This window comes from Hyperolius riggenbachi, chromosome 6 (genome assembly GCF_040937935.1).
Source record: "Hyperolius riggenbachi isolate aHypRig1 chromosome 6, aHypRig1.pri, whole genome shotgun sequence".
In the NCBI taxonomy this organism is placed as follows: Eukaryota; Metazoa; Chordata; class Amphibia; order Anura; family Hyperoliidae; genus Hyperolius; species Hyperolius riggenbachi.
Window position 1 is genome coordinate 382939644 of NC_090651.1, and position 13421 is coordinate 382953064.

Below are 13421 nucleotides of genomic sequence, written 5' to 3' on the forward strand. Positions count from 1 at the left end.
TTGTTTTGGAAAATGTTTCCCTATATGCTGTTATTGCTCTGTGTAGCAGACTATATGAGACGTAGGCCAAGGACAAGGAGATACTGGGTGCATCCCATGCTACAAGAGCGGCGCCGGAAGGGTCAATTTAGGACCCTATATAGAGATTTGAGGCAGCATCCAGAAAAGTTTTTTGGCTACACCCGCATGTCTGTGTCCAGGTAAGAATACTTGTCACTTATTTTTATCATGGGGCTAAGTATTTTGGGGAGGAATGAAATTGGAAGCACTTTTTGGCCCTTAGTTAACTGTGTTTGACTGTAAACAGAAAAACAACACAATAATCAATCCGCTGTATACATAAGCTAACCAAATAACTGTGATACTTGATCCTGGTGTGTTATGTATTCAATGCCTAAGGCCTCCATCTAATTTTTCTATAGGAGTAACTACTATATTATATATCCATAGTTTACCCAAAACATTTGGAGTATATTATGACCTTACATACTCCTGGTGCATACTTCATTAAGTATATGGCAACAATAAGCATATGGGACACAGTAATGAAGCAATGTTTGAACAAAATCTTTCGTTTTAATGTTTTGTTCTTCTGTGCAAAGAATATTTTGGACATGTGTTGTCCATACTTTGCTTTCAGCAGCAAAAGTCATATGTCACAAATGAAAAATGTTTCTGCAACAAACAACAGTAGATCTAAAGATAAGCATGCTCTTTTTTCCTAGTTTTGATGGCCTTTTAGCCAAACTGAAGGATGCCCTTCGCCGACAAGACACTAACTTTCGCCTAGCAATCACACCAACTGAGCGACTCCTCATAACATTGAGGTAATGTAAACTAAGATCCAAATCTGAGCATTGAACAATAAAATAAAATGTAAAACTACAAAAAACTAGTCATGTTGTGATAGCAAATCACACATACTACCAGGGCCCTGATTGTAAGCATGTGTACCTGATTCAGCATTTGTATGAGGCTGGCTGTGCGATGTTAAATCAGTGTACACTGTAGAGTCACTGTGCATAGATGATGTTTGAAATCGCATACCTTGATCAGGGCGCTGAGGTGGAGGCATAGAGTAATGAGGCTGTTGACCATATGGCATGTTATGCATATGCATTGGTGGGTAGTGGGGTGGGTCATAAATGCGTTGCATATGGTAAGAGAGTTGTGGGTGTGCATTATATTGTTGGCTGGAAGCAGGCAGGTGTGGTTGCTGCAAGTAGTTGTGCACATTGTCATCTGCACGGCTCTCAGGTAGTAAGAATCTCCCCAGGGTCTCAGAGATGGCATGTCTGGCTGCCCATTGCTTATCAGGAGGCACTTTTTGTAATAGTGGCACCAAACTTAAAAGATACTGTGTGCATGGCTCTTTAAGTTGTTTCATTTCATCCTCTCGCTTCTCCATATGATCAACAGCCTTTTCTATTGAACTAATCAGCTTCTGGTCGTATTCAGCCCTGCTCATACCTCTTCCTATTCTCCTGCCTTGTGTAGCTACCCTCACACCTCTACTAGACCTGACAGTTGTGCGTGTCCGACTACTCGCTGGGCTGTGTGGTGTGTGATCTGGGGTAGTAGAGTCACTGTCTTCCACTGTAGCAGTGTCAACATCCTGTGTAGTGTCTTCTTCAACTTCCACATCACTGGTGGTGGTAGGTGGCACCTCTACATCGTCCTCCTCAGGATCTGGTGGTAGGCTATCTTCAGTCCTTTGGAAAGGGGAAAGCACAACTTTAGTTCATGGAATAGTGACCATGGATGTCACAGCAAATATATGGGCACAATGCGATGCATCTTTCATTGCAAAACAATAGCAGTAGCCTGTCTATTTTTCCCATTATTTGTGTACATAGCTTTTAGGCACAGCCCCTGAGCAAGCATAGAGCAAAACTGGCCTGAGTAAACTAGCACTGATTTTGGTAGATGTGTGTTACAGATGTGTGATGCAGACACTACTGCAGCCAAACATATAACCAGCACTGTCAGGCAACTGTTATGTTGGGTAACGAACAGTCCACATTCCTGTCATGTAATCATTTTAAACTGGACCTATGCCATCCTTACATTAAGCTACGTCCCCCAATATATTTGGTAGAGTGATGGCAGATTATTCGTTCCACACTACTGAATTGCATTGTGGGCCTACTCCTTCCTTCACTGTTCTATTGGCGAAGTTGACAAACATTGCAATAGGTTAACATTTACGCCATACTTACTCAGCCGGTTCATGATGTTTTCTTAGAAATTCTAACATGCCACAATATTTATATTTTGTTCGCTGCGAACTTCCAGACCCACTTTTGGATTCATGGTATTGCTTTTCAATCTCCTTTTTGTAACTGTCTCTGACCGACTTCCATCTTGTCCGCAGGAGGGCAACTAGGAATAAAAATAAACATACATGTTATTTCTTTTCTTTTGCAGATTTCTGGCAACAGGGCATTCATATGCAGCACTTCACTACCAATTCCTCATGGGAAGAAGTACAATCCGATACTTAGTTTTGGACACCTGCAAATTGATCTGGAAAGTACTTCAACCGGAATTTATGCCAACTCCTGACGTACCTATGTGGGAGGCTAACATGCAGCTTTTTTGGGAGAAACATGATTTCCCTAACTGCCTTGGAGCAGTGGATGGGAAACATGTCAGACTGGTTATGCCTGCATTCACTGGCAGTCTCTATTACAATTATAAAAAATTCTTTTCACTAGTGCTCATGGCTGTTGTGGATCCTAATTTGAAATTTATCTATGTGGATGTTGGGGCTTACGGAAGTTCCCATGATTCCTCAGTCTTCCAGCACAGTCGATTTGGCGTGAAGCTTCGCACAGGCCAGATGACTTTACCACCACCACGCCCCTGGCCTGACACTGTAGAACCACCTTACCCCTGTGTGTTTGTGGCTGATGAGGCCTTTGCACTGTCTGAGCATGTTATGAGACCGTATGCACAGAGAGATATGACTCATAAGAAAGTAGTCTTTAATAACCGCCTGACCAAAGCCAGACAAGTAGTAGAATGTGCATTTGGAATTCTGGCAAACAAATGGCGCATTTATCACACTGCTATAAAAATGCAACCAAAGTATGCTATAATAGTGGTGAAGGCAACATGTATTTTGCATAATTATGTGAGAACACTAGATAGCATGACCATAGAGGAGGAAGAGGGGGATCTTTCAAACAGTGCTCTTGTCACTTTACCACCAGCTACTTTACGTGGTCCCATTTCTGCCATTCACAACAGAGACAAATTAGCTGATTATTTTGTGCCATAACTGTAAGAACTAAAAAACCTGCAGGCTGCTATTTACTTACATGACGAGATCAGTATTATTGTGCAAATAAACATTCTTGAAACCGTGTTGTATGTCTATATCATTCATGACACTCTAAAGTGGCAAATAGCGCCCTAATAATACATGTGAGTACATACACACACATGTACCTGTTGTTTATAAGGAGAGATGGCTATAGAGAGAACAGCTTTGCCAGAGACCTGTGATAATGACATTTCTAATTGTTTAATTACTCATTTAGTGGAGGGGTGATGATATATTGTCTGCAAAGTGCTGCATGAAATCAATAAAATACAACAATTCTGTACACATATACTTACTCTTAGAATCCTTGCCCTTTTGGCTCAAAGTATTCCATTTTTCTCCAAGAAAATCTTTTGCAATGTTGCTCCAGATTTCATGAGCCCTTTGGTGGTCTTTATATCCAGGCAAAGACTTGTCATAAAGTTCTGGGCTGTTTTCAATCTTAATTATCAGGTTTTCTGTGGTAAACCACTTTGCTGCCATCTTCCTCCTGCGCAGTCTAAAATCCCTCATGCAAATCTGCCACACAGGAAGCACACTTTGACCTGGAAGTGCGCATTCTTGAAAAAAACGCATCCGCATCCGCATCAAAATCCGCTTGATCAAGCGGTTTTACAGGCGTTTTGCGTTTTTCCTATACTTAACATTGGAGGCAGAAACGCATCCGAAATCCAAAAAATGCCTCACCCAGGCATTTTTCGTTTCTGCAAAACGCCTGCCGCTCTGGTGTGCACCACCCCATTGAGATACATTGACCAAGCAGATCCGCAGCCGCAAGCGGATCTGAAAACGCCCAAAAAGCCGCTCGGTGTGCACCAGCCCTCAGAGTTTGAGAGGCATTACACTGCCTGTAAACAGTTAGTCGAAAAGAGGCCTTACATTGGCAGCGGGTTAAGGGAAAGTGTTAGCGATTTAAAGCGCTCCCAAAACTGCACTCTAGTTGGTTCCATTCTTAAAGGAGTCATCAGGCAAACATTAAGAAAATAAGCGCTACTTGCCCGGGGCTTCCTCCAGCCCCAAGCTCCCAGCACGTCCCTCGCCGCAGCTCTCCCCGCAGTCGTTCGCCGCAGGTCAGTCCCGGTCCCCGGCGAGGACGTCAGAGCGACCTGGAGGTTACTCTGTACTGCGCCTGTGCGATCGGCGCTGTCAATCACCGCCACGTGGGCCGGAGCGGACTGCGTGGGTGGTAGTAGTTCTGCGCCTGCGCAATCTGCTCCGGCTCACATGGCAGTGATTGACAGCGCCAATCGCGCATGGGCACAGTACAGAGCGACCTCCAGGTCGCTCTGACGTCATCGCCGGGGACCGGGTCGGAGCTCCGGTGAACGGCTGCGGCGAGGGACGTGCTGGGAGCTTGGGGCTGGAGGAGGCCCCCGGTAAGTAGAGCTTATTTTCTTAAAGTTTGCCTGACAACTCCTTTAAGACAGCTAGAAAATAGACCAATCATTTTAAACCTGGTGTAACTTGATTGGTCCATTTTCAAGCTGTATATATTTGCATAGAAATTTGAATAAATTTGCATTAACTCAGAAGTATTTGCATGTCATTGATCATCCCTACTGCCTATCAGGTGCTCGTGGAAAAAAGACCTAGGGGCCCATTCACACCAGGGCCTAGTGCACACCAAAAACCGCTAGCAGATTTTGAAACGCTTTTTGTTATTTTTCTGTAGCGTTTCACCTTGCGGATATGTGTTGCATTTTTGGTGTAGTAGATTTCATATATTGTTACAGTAAAGCTGTTACTGAACAGCTACTGTAACAAAAAACGCCTGGCAAACCGCTCTGAACTGCCGTTTTTCAGAGCGGTTTGCGTTTTTCCTATACTTTACATTGGAGGCAGAAACGCCTCCGCAATCCAAAATCTGCAGCAGCCCGGGAGTATGCGTTTCTGCAAAACGCCTCCCACTCTGGTGTGCACCAGCCCATTGAGATACATTACCCAAGCGTTTCCACATCCGCAATCGGATTTGAAAATGCGACCGAACCGGCAGGGCCGGGCCGAGGCATAGGCTGGAGAGGCTCCAGCCTCAGGGCGCAGTGTAGGAAGGGGCGCAGAATTCATTCAGCTGTCATTCCTAATTGTGTTTGAAGCAGAAATAAATAAGAAAGGGGGATACATAGCAGTGACTGCAAGCCAGATAACTAGAGATTAAGGTGTTGGGGAGGTTGTGGGCCCTGGGGCGCCTCTTAGTGTAATAGCAATCAGTGTGTGACGGGTGGGGTGGGAGGGATGGGGAGGCGCACTTTGGTGTCTCAGCCTTGGGTGCTTGCTGGAGGACCTTGTCCCAGCTCTGCGAACCGCTCTGGTCTGCACTAGGCCTAGAAGTGCTTTTCTGAGCGTTTTGCGATTAATTAGCATTTTGTTAAAATCACTCCCATTCACTTTCATTAAAATCGCAGTCAAAAATGGTTGCAATTTTCGCGTAAGCAATTGTGAAATCGATGCGATTTTTCTGTGATTTTTATGAAAGTAAACGGGAGCAATTTTAAAAACCGCTAATCAATTGCAAATGACTCAGAAAAGCGCTTCTAGTGTGAATGGGCCCTAAACATGTCACCGCATTCAGTGATGCAATACGGAACTGACTTTACCAACCAGTTAGCAATCAGATGCAAATAATTGCAAAGAGTTGATGCAGCATGATGCAAATGTTGTATGCAAATGTATGCAGCCTGAAAATAAACCGAACAAATCCTGCTGGGGTAACATTCATTTAGTCCATTTTCAATCTGCATGAATTTTCATACATTTGCATAATCCTGCATCAACTCGAAATTATTTGCGTCTCATTCACCATCCCTAGTACAGAGGTTAACACGTTGCAAAGTAGTGTGGTGAATTACCGATTATTGCTGTAAATGGGTTTTTTGCCCATTCGCAACGTTTTTCGCAAACAGTAACAGAAGAAAAAAGTCTGGTACTGACAGGACAACTGTAATGAGCCGGAGCAGTGCTTTTCAGCGCTGCTAGATTTGGGCGCAGCCGGCGCCTCCATAGACTACAATAGGAATCATACCTATTGAAGTGCTCAGTGAGTAACGTCGGCTCCGTCAGAAGACAGAGCCGAAGTTGCTTAAAAACATAATAATTCGGCCTCCAGCAATCGCTGGAAGCCAAATTATTTCATTCCCCCACTATCCATGTCGGCCTGGAGGGGGAATAGTAATTAAATCGGCCCGGACTTGTGCAGAAGCAGGATCAGCCATATACCGCTGTATCCTGCACCCAAGTCTACCGGCGCCGATTTCAAATGTACGCGTAATGAGAGGATTATGGAGGCTGCCATATTTATTTCCTTTCAAATAATGCAGATTGCCTGGCTGTCCTGCTGATCCTCTGCCTCTTAGGCCTCCTTTCCACAGACTGCTGATAGGCAGTGAAATGCTTCTCAAACTCGCTCAACTGCTCACTGCTGCCTGGTAACAGGTTGTTGCTGCATGATAACTGCTCACTGCTGCCTGGTAACTGCTGGTTGCTGCTTGGTAACTGCTCACTGCTGCCTGGTAACTGCTTGCTGAGCACACAGCTCAACAGTCCGTGGAAAGGAGGCCTTATACTTTCAGCCATAGACCCTGAACAAGCATACCGCAGATCAGGTGCTTCTGACATTATTGTCAGAGCTGACAAGATTAGCTGCATGCTTGTTTCTGGTGTGATTCAGATGCTACTGCAGCCAAATAGATCAGCATAAGGAAATACATACGGCAGCCTCCATATACCTCTCACTTCAGTTGTCCTTTAAGACCAGCTCTAACCTTACAATAACTGCCTGCCAGACATGCGGTAACATAGGCCTCCTTTCCACGGACTGTTGAGCTGTGTGCTCAGCAAGCAGTTACTGGGCAGCAGTAAGCAGTTATCATGCAGCAACAAACAGTTACCAGGCAGCAGTGAGCAGTTGAGAGCGTTTGAAAGGCATTTCACTGCCTTTCAACAGTTCGGGGAAAGGAGGCCTAAGGCCCCGTTCACATTACAAACGTGGATGGCCATGCGTGCGGAACACAACGCATGCGAACGCACGCCATCCGCGTTTGTGTGCGTTGCGTGGCTGATCCCATCACTGAAAAGTGAATGGGACAGCCATGCGTTTTTGCAAAAAATGCGTGCAGCATGCGTTCCCGGACTGCACAGGTCCAGAACGCATACAGTGTGAACATCAGACATTGCACTCTATGCACTGTCTGATGTCGTGCGTGTCGGCCACCTGCACGCGTTTCCAAAACGCGGCTGTAAACGCGTGCAGTGTGAACGGGGCCTAACAGACACTGGAGACAGCCAATAGGAAGAGCCACCCAGTCCTCCGCCTCACTCTATTATATCCGATACACTGCAGGGTGGGTGCTTCTCTCTCTCTCTCCCATCCACAGCTCACTTGCCTTTCCTTCCCCAACACCAGTATACTCCGTGCGTCTCTCTCCTATTCACTATCCTGCCCTCTGGGACCACAATGCGTTGTCACCAAACAAAAAGTTAAGTAAATGACAGATTCCCAAACGAAAACATACCCCCCCCCCCCCCCCCAAAAATAAAATCTAAAATACCACATGCTGTATTTCTCTAGCAGAAATGTCATTACTGGCCAACACATTGAAAATGGAGGCCAATATGGGCATTTGTCTGCATTTTAATGCATGACATGTTTTACAGTAGCCAGCGATTTTCAATGAGGAATTGCGTGCACTGTGCAGAAAAGTAGGACAGGGGTTTTTGTTTTTTGCTTTTTGTTTTTTTTTTAGCGCTATGCAGAGTCGCAGCTGGTTGCCGATTTCACCAAGTGTGACTCCTGCCCTAAGCTGTGTAGATGTGTCACACGTGATATGAAAACTCTGGATAACACAGAATTAATCTGCCCCATAGGTTGTCAGGAAGCCTCGATCAACAGATCTGTCTATTGATGGGCTTAGCTATTACCACCGGAGCTCGGGGGCAAGCGGATACTGCGCCTGCACGAGGCTCCTGACAAGCAGGAGAACTCGTAGGGAAATTCCACTAATATGATTGGTTGAATGGCACCGGCTCAAAAAGCTAGGATTCAGGTAGGTTGTAGAAAACCACGCCCCCACACTATTCAGCCACTCACAGCGCTTTGTGCTGTAGAGGGTGCTGTGACTGGAAGACTGCTCCCTATGAGGTTTCCTGCGGGGACCCATAAAGGGCTCTATTCATAAAACGTTACCGCAAGTTGTCCGCTTAAAACAGTGGATTTTCCCGACCATTTAGCAAAGTGGGCATTCATAAAAGCTGTTCCCGCATGAAAATCTACAATCCCCCAGCAGAGCGAGAAATTTCCGCCTTCTGCAGTGTTTTTCTAGATTTATCTAGAAAAAAGTAACAAAATGGCCATTCATAAAGATTAGAGGAAGCGGTATGCGGACGGGAAATACCGCTTTTTCGAAGCCTGCGGATTACATACAAGTGAATGGGACAGACCTCCTAGAGAGAGCAGCGCACGGAGGGACTCTGCCGCCTGAAGTGTTTCCGCATGCCTTCCGACAGCTTACCACCAGCCTTCAGCGGGAGATCTCCGCTCTTGCATCGCTGCTGGCAAGATTTTTATGAATGACCACCCAGAAGTCTAAAATACCGCTGCGGTATTTTACCTCCAGGAGTTTTTTCGCCACAAATCTTTTATGAATAGAGCCCCTTGTGTTTAGCTGCTGGAGACAGAGAGACACTGAAAGCATGTCTGCCTGCAATACAGCAATTAATAAAACCAGTTATTAATAATAAAATGCAAAGTCAGCTCACAAAGCAAAAACTGGACTTTTGGAAACCTATAATATCTAAATGAATAATAATACTTATGCACAAATGCAAATATGATAACCGTATGGCATATAAAAAGTAGGAAAACATGTTTTTATTGAATATCGTGTCAGGGTTTTATACCGCTTTTAGTGTACCTGCAGGGAAGAAAAGTGGGTGCTAGTCTACTTTGGGCTCTATTCATAAAAAAGTTGTGGCGAAAAAACTCCTGGAGGGAAAATACCGCAGCGGTATTTTAGACGTCTGGGTGGTCATTCAAAAAAATGTTGGCAGCTTCGATGCAAGAGCGGAGATCTCCCGCTGAAAGCTGGCGGTAAGCTGTCGGAAGGCATGCGGAAACACTTCAGCCGGCAGAGTCCCTCCGTGCGCTGCTCTCTCTGGGAGGTCTGTCCCATTCACTTGTATGTAATCCGCAAAATCAGAGGAAGCGGTATTTCCCGTCCACATACCGCTTCCTCTAAACTTTATGAATGGCCATTTTGTTACTTTTTTCTAGATAAATCTAGAAAAACACTGCAGAAGGCGGAAATTTCTCGCTCTGCTGGGGGATTGTAGATTTTCATGCGGGAACAGCTTTTATGAATGCCCGCTGTGCTAAATGGTCGGGAAAGTCCGCTGGCTTGAGCGGACAACTTGCGGTAACGTTTTATGAATAGAGCCCAAGATAACATAATCTAAAGTTCAAATGTGTCCATATTTCACTACTCTGTGTGTAACCCTTCAAATGCTGGTCTAGTATTAAAAAAAAAATGCTGCTTGCATTTAATATGCTGTAAATAATGTTTTAGAACAAAGAAGAAATGCAGGGTTATATTCCGCTTTAGCCCTTGACTCGCCTCAGTCCATTGGTCAGGGTGCAGTTCCTGCCTGTCATTTGAATGCTGGCTTAATTACTGCATTTGCCCCTCCCTCCTGTTCCTGCACAGTTATCAGTGGAGGTCTGACCCACCGGCTCTATTTTAGGACAAGCTAAGTTTGGTGAGGCTAACTGCTGTGATTATTTGAAAGTTTGACTTTTGTGATTATTTTAAATTAACTTGCTTACCGAATTTATTAACTAACACACTGTGGAAGCGTCTGCCATTGTGAACTACGGCGAAGGTATCTATTCACAAGGAGTTACGGGGTATTTAAAATCAGCTTTTCTACTGAATAATTTCTGCTTAGCTGTGAATTAAAATAAAGTAAGTCTAATGGTGGCCATACACGGTACAATAAAAACATTCGATTTTCCCGTTTATTCGATCTAAATGATCGAATTGAATGAAAGTTGAAAATATTTTTTTTTTTTCGATCAAGAAATTCGAACGATTATCCCGTTTTTTTCGGGAAAAATGATCGGACATGCTGGAAAAAATTTTATATTCGATCTAACGGAATAATCGAACTAAATTATCTAATTGAAAAATTGTACCATGTATGGCCACCTTAAAGGATAACTGACACATTGGGCTCTATTCTCAAAGACTTCCCGCATGCGGGAAGTTACCGACCAAAACACCGCCACATTGGGTATCATTCATAAAGGAGCTGTCGGTAGTGCGGGAAAACGCCATTCTTCTCCGCAACCGGTACTTAAGACTTCTGGGTGGGCATTCATAAAGAAGTTGCCTGTTGCGATACAAGTGCGGAGGTTTTCTGGAGAAAGCTGGCGGTAGCGTGGCGGAAGACATGCGGAAACTTAAAAGCTGCCCGATTCCCTCCCTGCGCTGCTCTGTCTGATGCTGCTTGGGAGGTCCGTCCCATTCATTTACAAGTAATCCGCCCGCCTATCGCTACTGTCGAGCAAGCGGTATTTTCCTTCCGGATACCGGCCGCTTGCTCTGTTTATGAACGGACGTGTTTGTTACTTTTTTCTAGATTAATCTAGAAAAACTCCGCACAAGGCGGAAATGTATCGCTCTGTCAGCTTTTCATGCGGAAAGAGCCTTTATGAATGCTGACTTTGCCGAGTGGTCGGTAAAGTCAGCTGTTTTTAGCATTTCTGCATGCGGAAATGCTTTATGAATGATACCCATTGAAATTCTCAAAATGTTCCGCATGTTTTTTCCGCATGCGGAAAAAGTGTGGTAAAAGTGCGGGATTCATGCGGAAAAATTTCCGCAAAAGTCGGTATTTTCCGCAATAAAAGATCAATTCTCAAAAATGTTCAGGCGCATCATTTCGTCGTTAGGTGATATATTCCTCATCCCATTGACTTTAATGAAGTCTGGCGGCTTAAGGGCTGTGCTTGGTGGACTTAAACTTTTTTTTTTTTTTTTTTTAAACACTTTTTCATGCGACCTTTTTACCGCATGATTTCCGCATGAATAATGGCTGTTTCCGCATCTTTTTTTCCCCGCATGCGGAAAATATTAGTGAATGTGGAAAAAATGCGGAGTTTACCGCTGGCGGGAATATAGCGGTAAAATTTTGCGGAAAATTTGGCTCTTTGAGAATAGAGCCCATCCTGTTAAGCAATACCTGTTGCCTGGCTGCCCTGCTGATCCTCTGCCTCTAATGCTTTCAACTGTGTACCCTGAACAAGCATGCAGCAGATCAGGTGTTTCTTACAATGGGCTCTATTCACAATAACATGTGCGGTAACTCCTTTTTGCGGGGGTAAAAAATTACCTCTAGAGATAATTACATATTTAATTTTTTTTTTCTTTTTTTTTTTCTTTTTTTTTTTTATTCACTAGAAGTTTACCGAGTGTGAAATGTTTGATGATAAAACATGTGATAAACCGTTGGTAATTGGTCGGTAATATGTGTGGAAATAAAGCTTTTGTTGACCACTGTAGTGCAGCCCATATACTTGTCACCCATTACACAGAGACGACCCAGGAAAGCGTCACATTTACTGTGGGACCTCAACTCTTGCACAGGACAGAAGGAAAACAGAGAAATGCACCCTGTATGTATTTAGAGAGTTTAGCCTGCCTAATTCACCCTCATTCATGAATAATCACAAGTTGTAATTTGATCTCTCAGCTGTGCCAGTTGGCTGCCTCAGCAGAACAGCTAATTTGTAAACACAGTATGTTAACCCTATGTCTGCTTCCATGAAAGCAGGAAGTACACACACTGGAGATTTTTTTTTTTTTTTTTTTTGCTGAATTTGTATCAGCTGTAACAAAGTAATGTTTTTCTTTATAGGTTATTATGCTGTTGCTTAACTTTTAGAGCAGAGAGGAATTTCCTCCTCGGTATCTATAAAATCATCTAAAAGACTACAAGGTCTGAAAGTGCGCCTTCAGATTAGACCCACTCGTCTTCTCTGTCTTCTGTGTACAATGGACATAAACTCCAGCAAAACAAGTTCAAAAGGCTCCATCCTAAAGGCCAACAGCAGAGAAGTGATAATTCTCACCTGCTAAAAACTCCTTAATTAACAACTATTCAATTGAGCATCTCAAATTGGAGATACATTTGGAGGTAATGATCACACTTTTACCGCAAGAGGTAATTTAGGGAGAAAAAAAATTTGAATTTTAAAATGGAGATATTTTGGTCGGTATTTATTACCACCTAAATTACCTCATGTGGTAACTCATTGTGAATAGAGCCCAATGGGTCTGATTCACAAAGCTTTTTCACCTGTTTCCTCGGTTTTCACCTTATCTATGTGACATTTTTACTCTTCCAAAGAGCAAAAAATAATTAAGAGAAGAAAATTAATATTGAAAGGACACTGATGTGGAACTACTTACTTTGAGTGATTATTTGCCTTCTAAATGTGCTGAAAGGTTATTTTTATTAATTGGGTATTACATTTATTTAGAAGTTTTGTGAATAGAGCCCGATGTACTGTATAGCAGGGTGCGGGAGCTTACCTACTCCTTCCGTTCACAATCTGGTTCTTTTTAATGAATCGATTCATTGAAAAGAGCCAAACTTCCCATCACTACACTTCACTGCCTGCAATGCCGCCCACTATACTTCAGAGGGTGGCATTGCAGGCAGTGGCTCGTAGTGATGGGAAGTTTCTCTTTTCAATGAATCGATTCATTCGAATTTATTCATAAAAAGAACCGGATTGTGAACAGAAGGAGTAGGTAAGCTCCCAGCTCCCTGCTATTCTTGTAACAAGTTTTGCTAAACTAGCTCAGGGATGAGCAGAAACTACGCCGGTGCGAATTTACGCATCGTAGTTCACATCTACGCATCGTAGTTCGTAGGTGAAGTTTCAAAACTACGCTTACGAATTTATACGTAGCGAAGTACCAGTACGCGTTGCTTACGCTCACTATGCGTAGTTAACGTGTATTGCGTAGTGAACTACGAATGCATTACTCGCGTCTAATTTTCAGCGTGTGATTGTATGCTTACAAATTTACGCATT

At 43.7% G+C, this 13421-nt stretch overlaps 2 protein-coding genes across 2 annotated transcripts; one reads left to right on the forward strand and one right to left on the reverse strand.

Annotated features, from left to right (window-relative positions):
* Positions 1-556: 556 nt before the first annotated feature.
* Positions 557-4006, reverse strand: LOC137521978 (uncharacterized). The gene is made up of 3 exons (XM_068241960.1): positions 3625-4006; positions 2220-2382; positions 557-1712 (listed from the first exon to the last, which is right to left on the reverse strand). Exons 1-3 carry the CDS (start codon positions 3914-3916, stop codon positions 893-895), a joined length of 1275 nt encoding a protein of 424 aa, XP_068098061.1. The 5' UTR covers positions 3917-4006; the 3' UTR covers positions 557-892.
* Positions 662-3369, forward strand: LOC137521979 (uncharacterized). The gene is made up of 2 exons (XM_068241961.1): positions 662-827; positions 2428-3369. Exons 1-2 carry the CDS (start codon positions 670-672, stop codon positions 3281-3283), a joined length of 1014 nt encoding a protein of 337 aa, XP_068098062.1. The 5' UTR covers positions 662-669; the 3' UTR covers positions 3284-3369.
* Positions 4007-13421: the final 9415 nt, after the last annotated feature.

Coding starts and splice junctions, on each gene's coding strand:
- LOC137521979 (XM_068241961.1), top strand. CDS start 670: ATGTTTCTGCAACAAACAACAGTAGATCTAAAGATAAGCATGCTCTTT. Junction 828..2,427: donor CGACTCCTCATAACATTGAG/GTAATGTAAACT, acceptor TTTCTTTTGCAG/ATTTCTGGCAACAGGGCATT.
- LOC137521978 (XM_068241960.1), bottom strand. CDS start 3,916: ATGCGGATGCGGATGCGTTTTTTTCAAGAATGCGCACTTCCAGGTCAA. Junction 2,383..3,624: donor AAAGGGCAAGGATTCTAAGA/GTAAGTATATGT, acceptor TTTTATTCCTAG/TTGCCCTCCTGCGGACAAGA. Junction 1,713..2,219: donor AAACATCATGAACCGGCTGA/GTAAGTATGGCG, acceptor CCCTTTCCAAAG/GACTGAAGATAGCCTACCAC.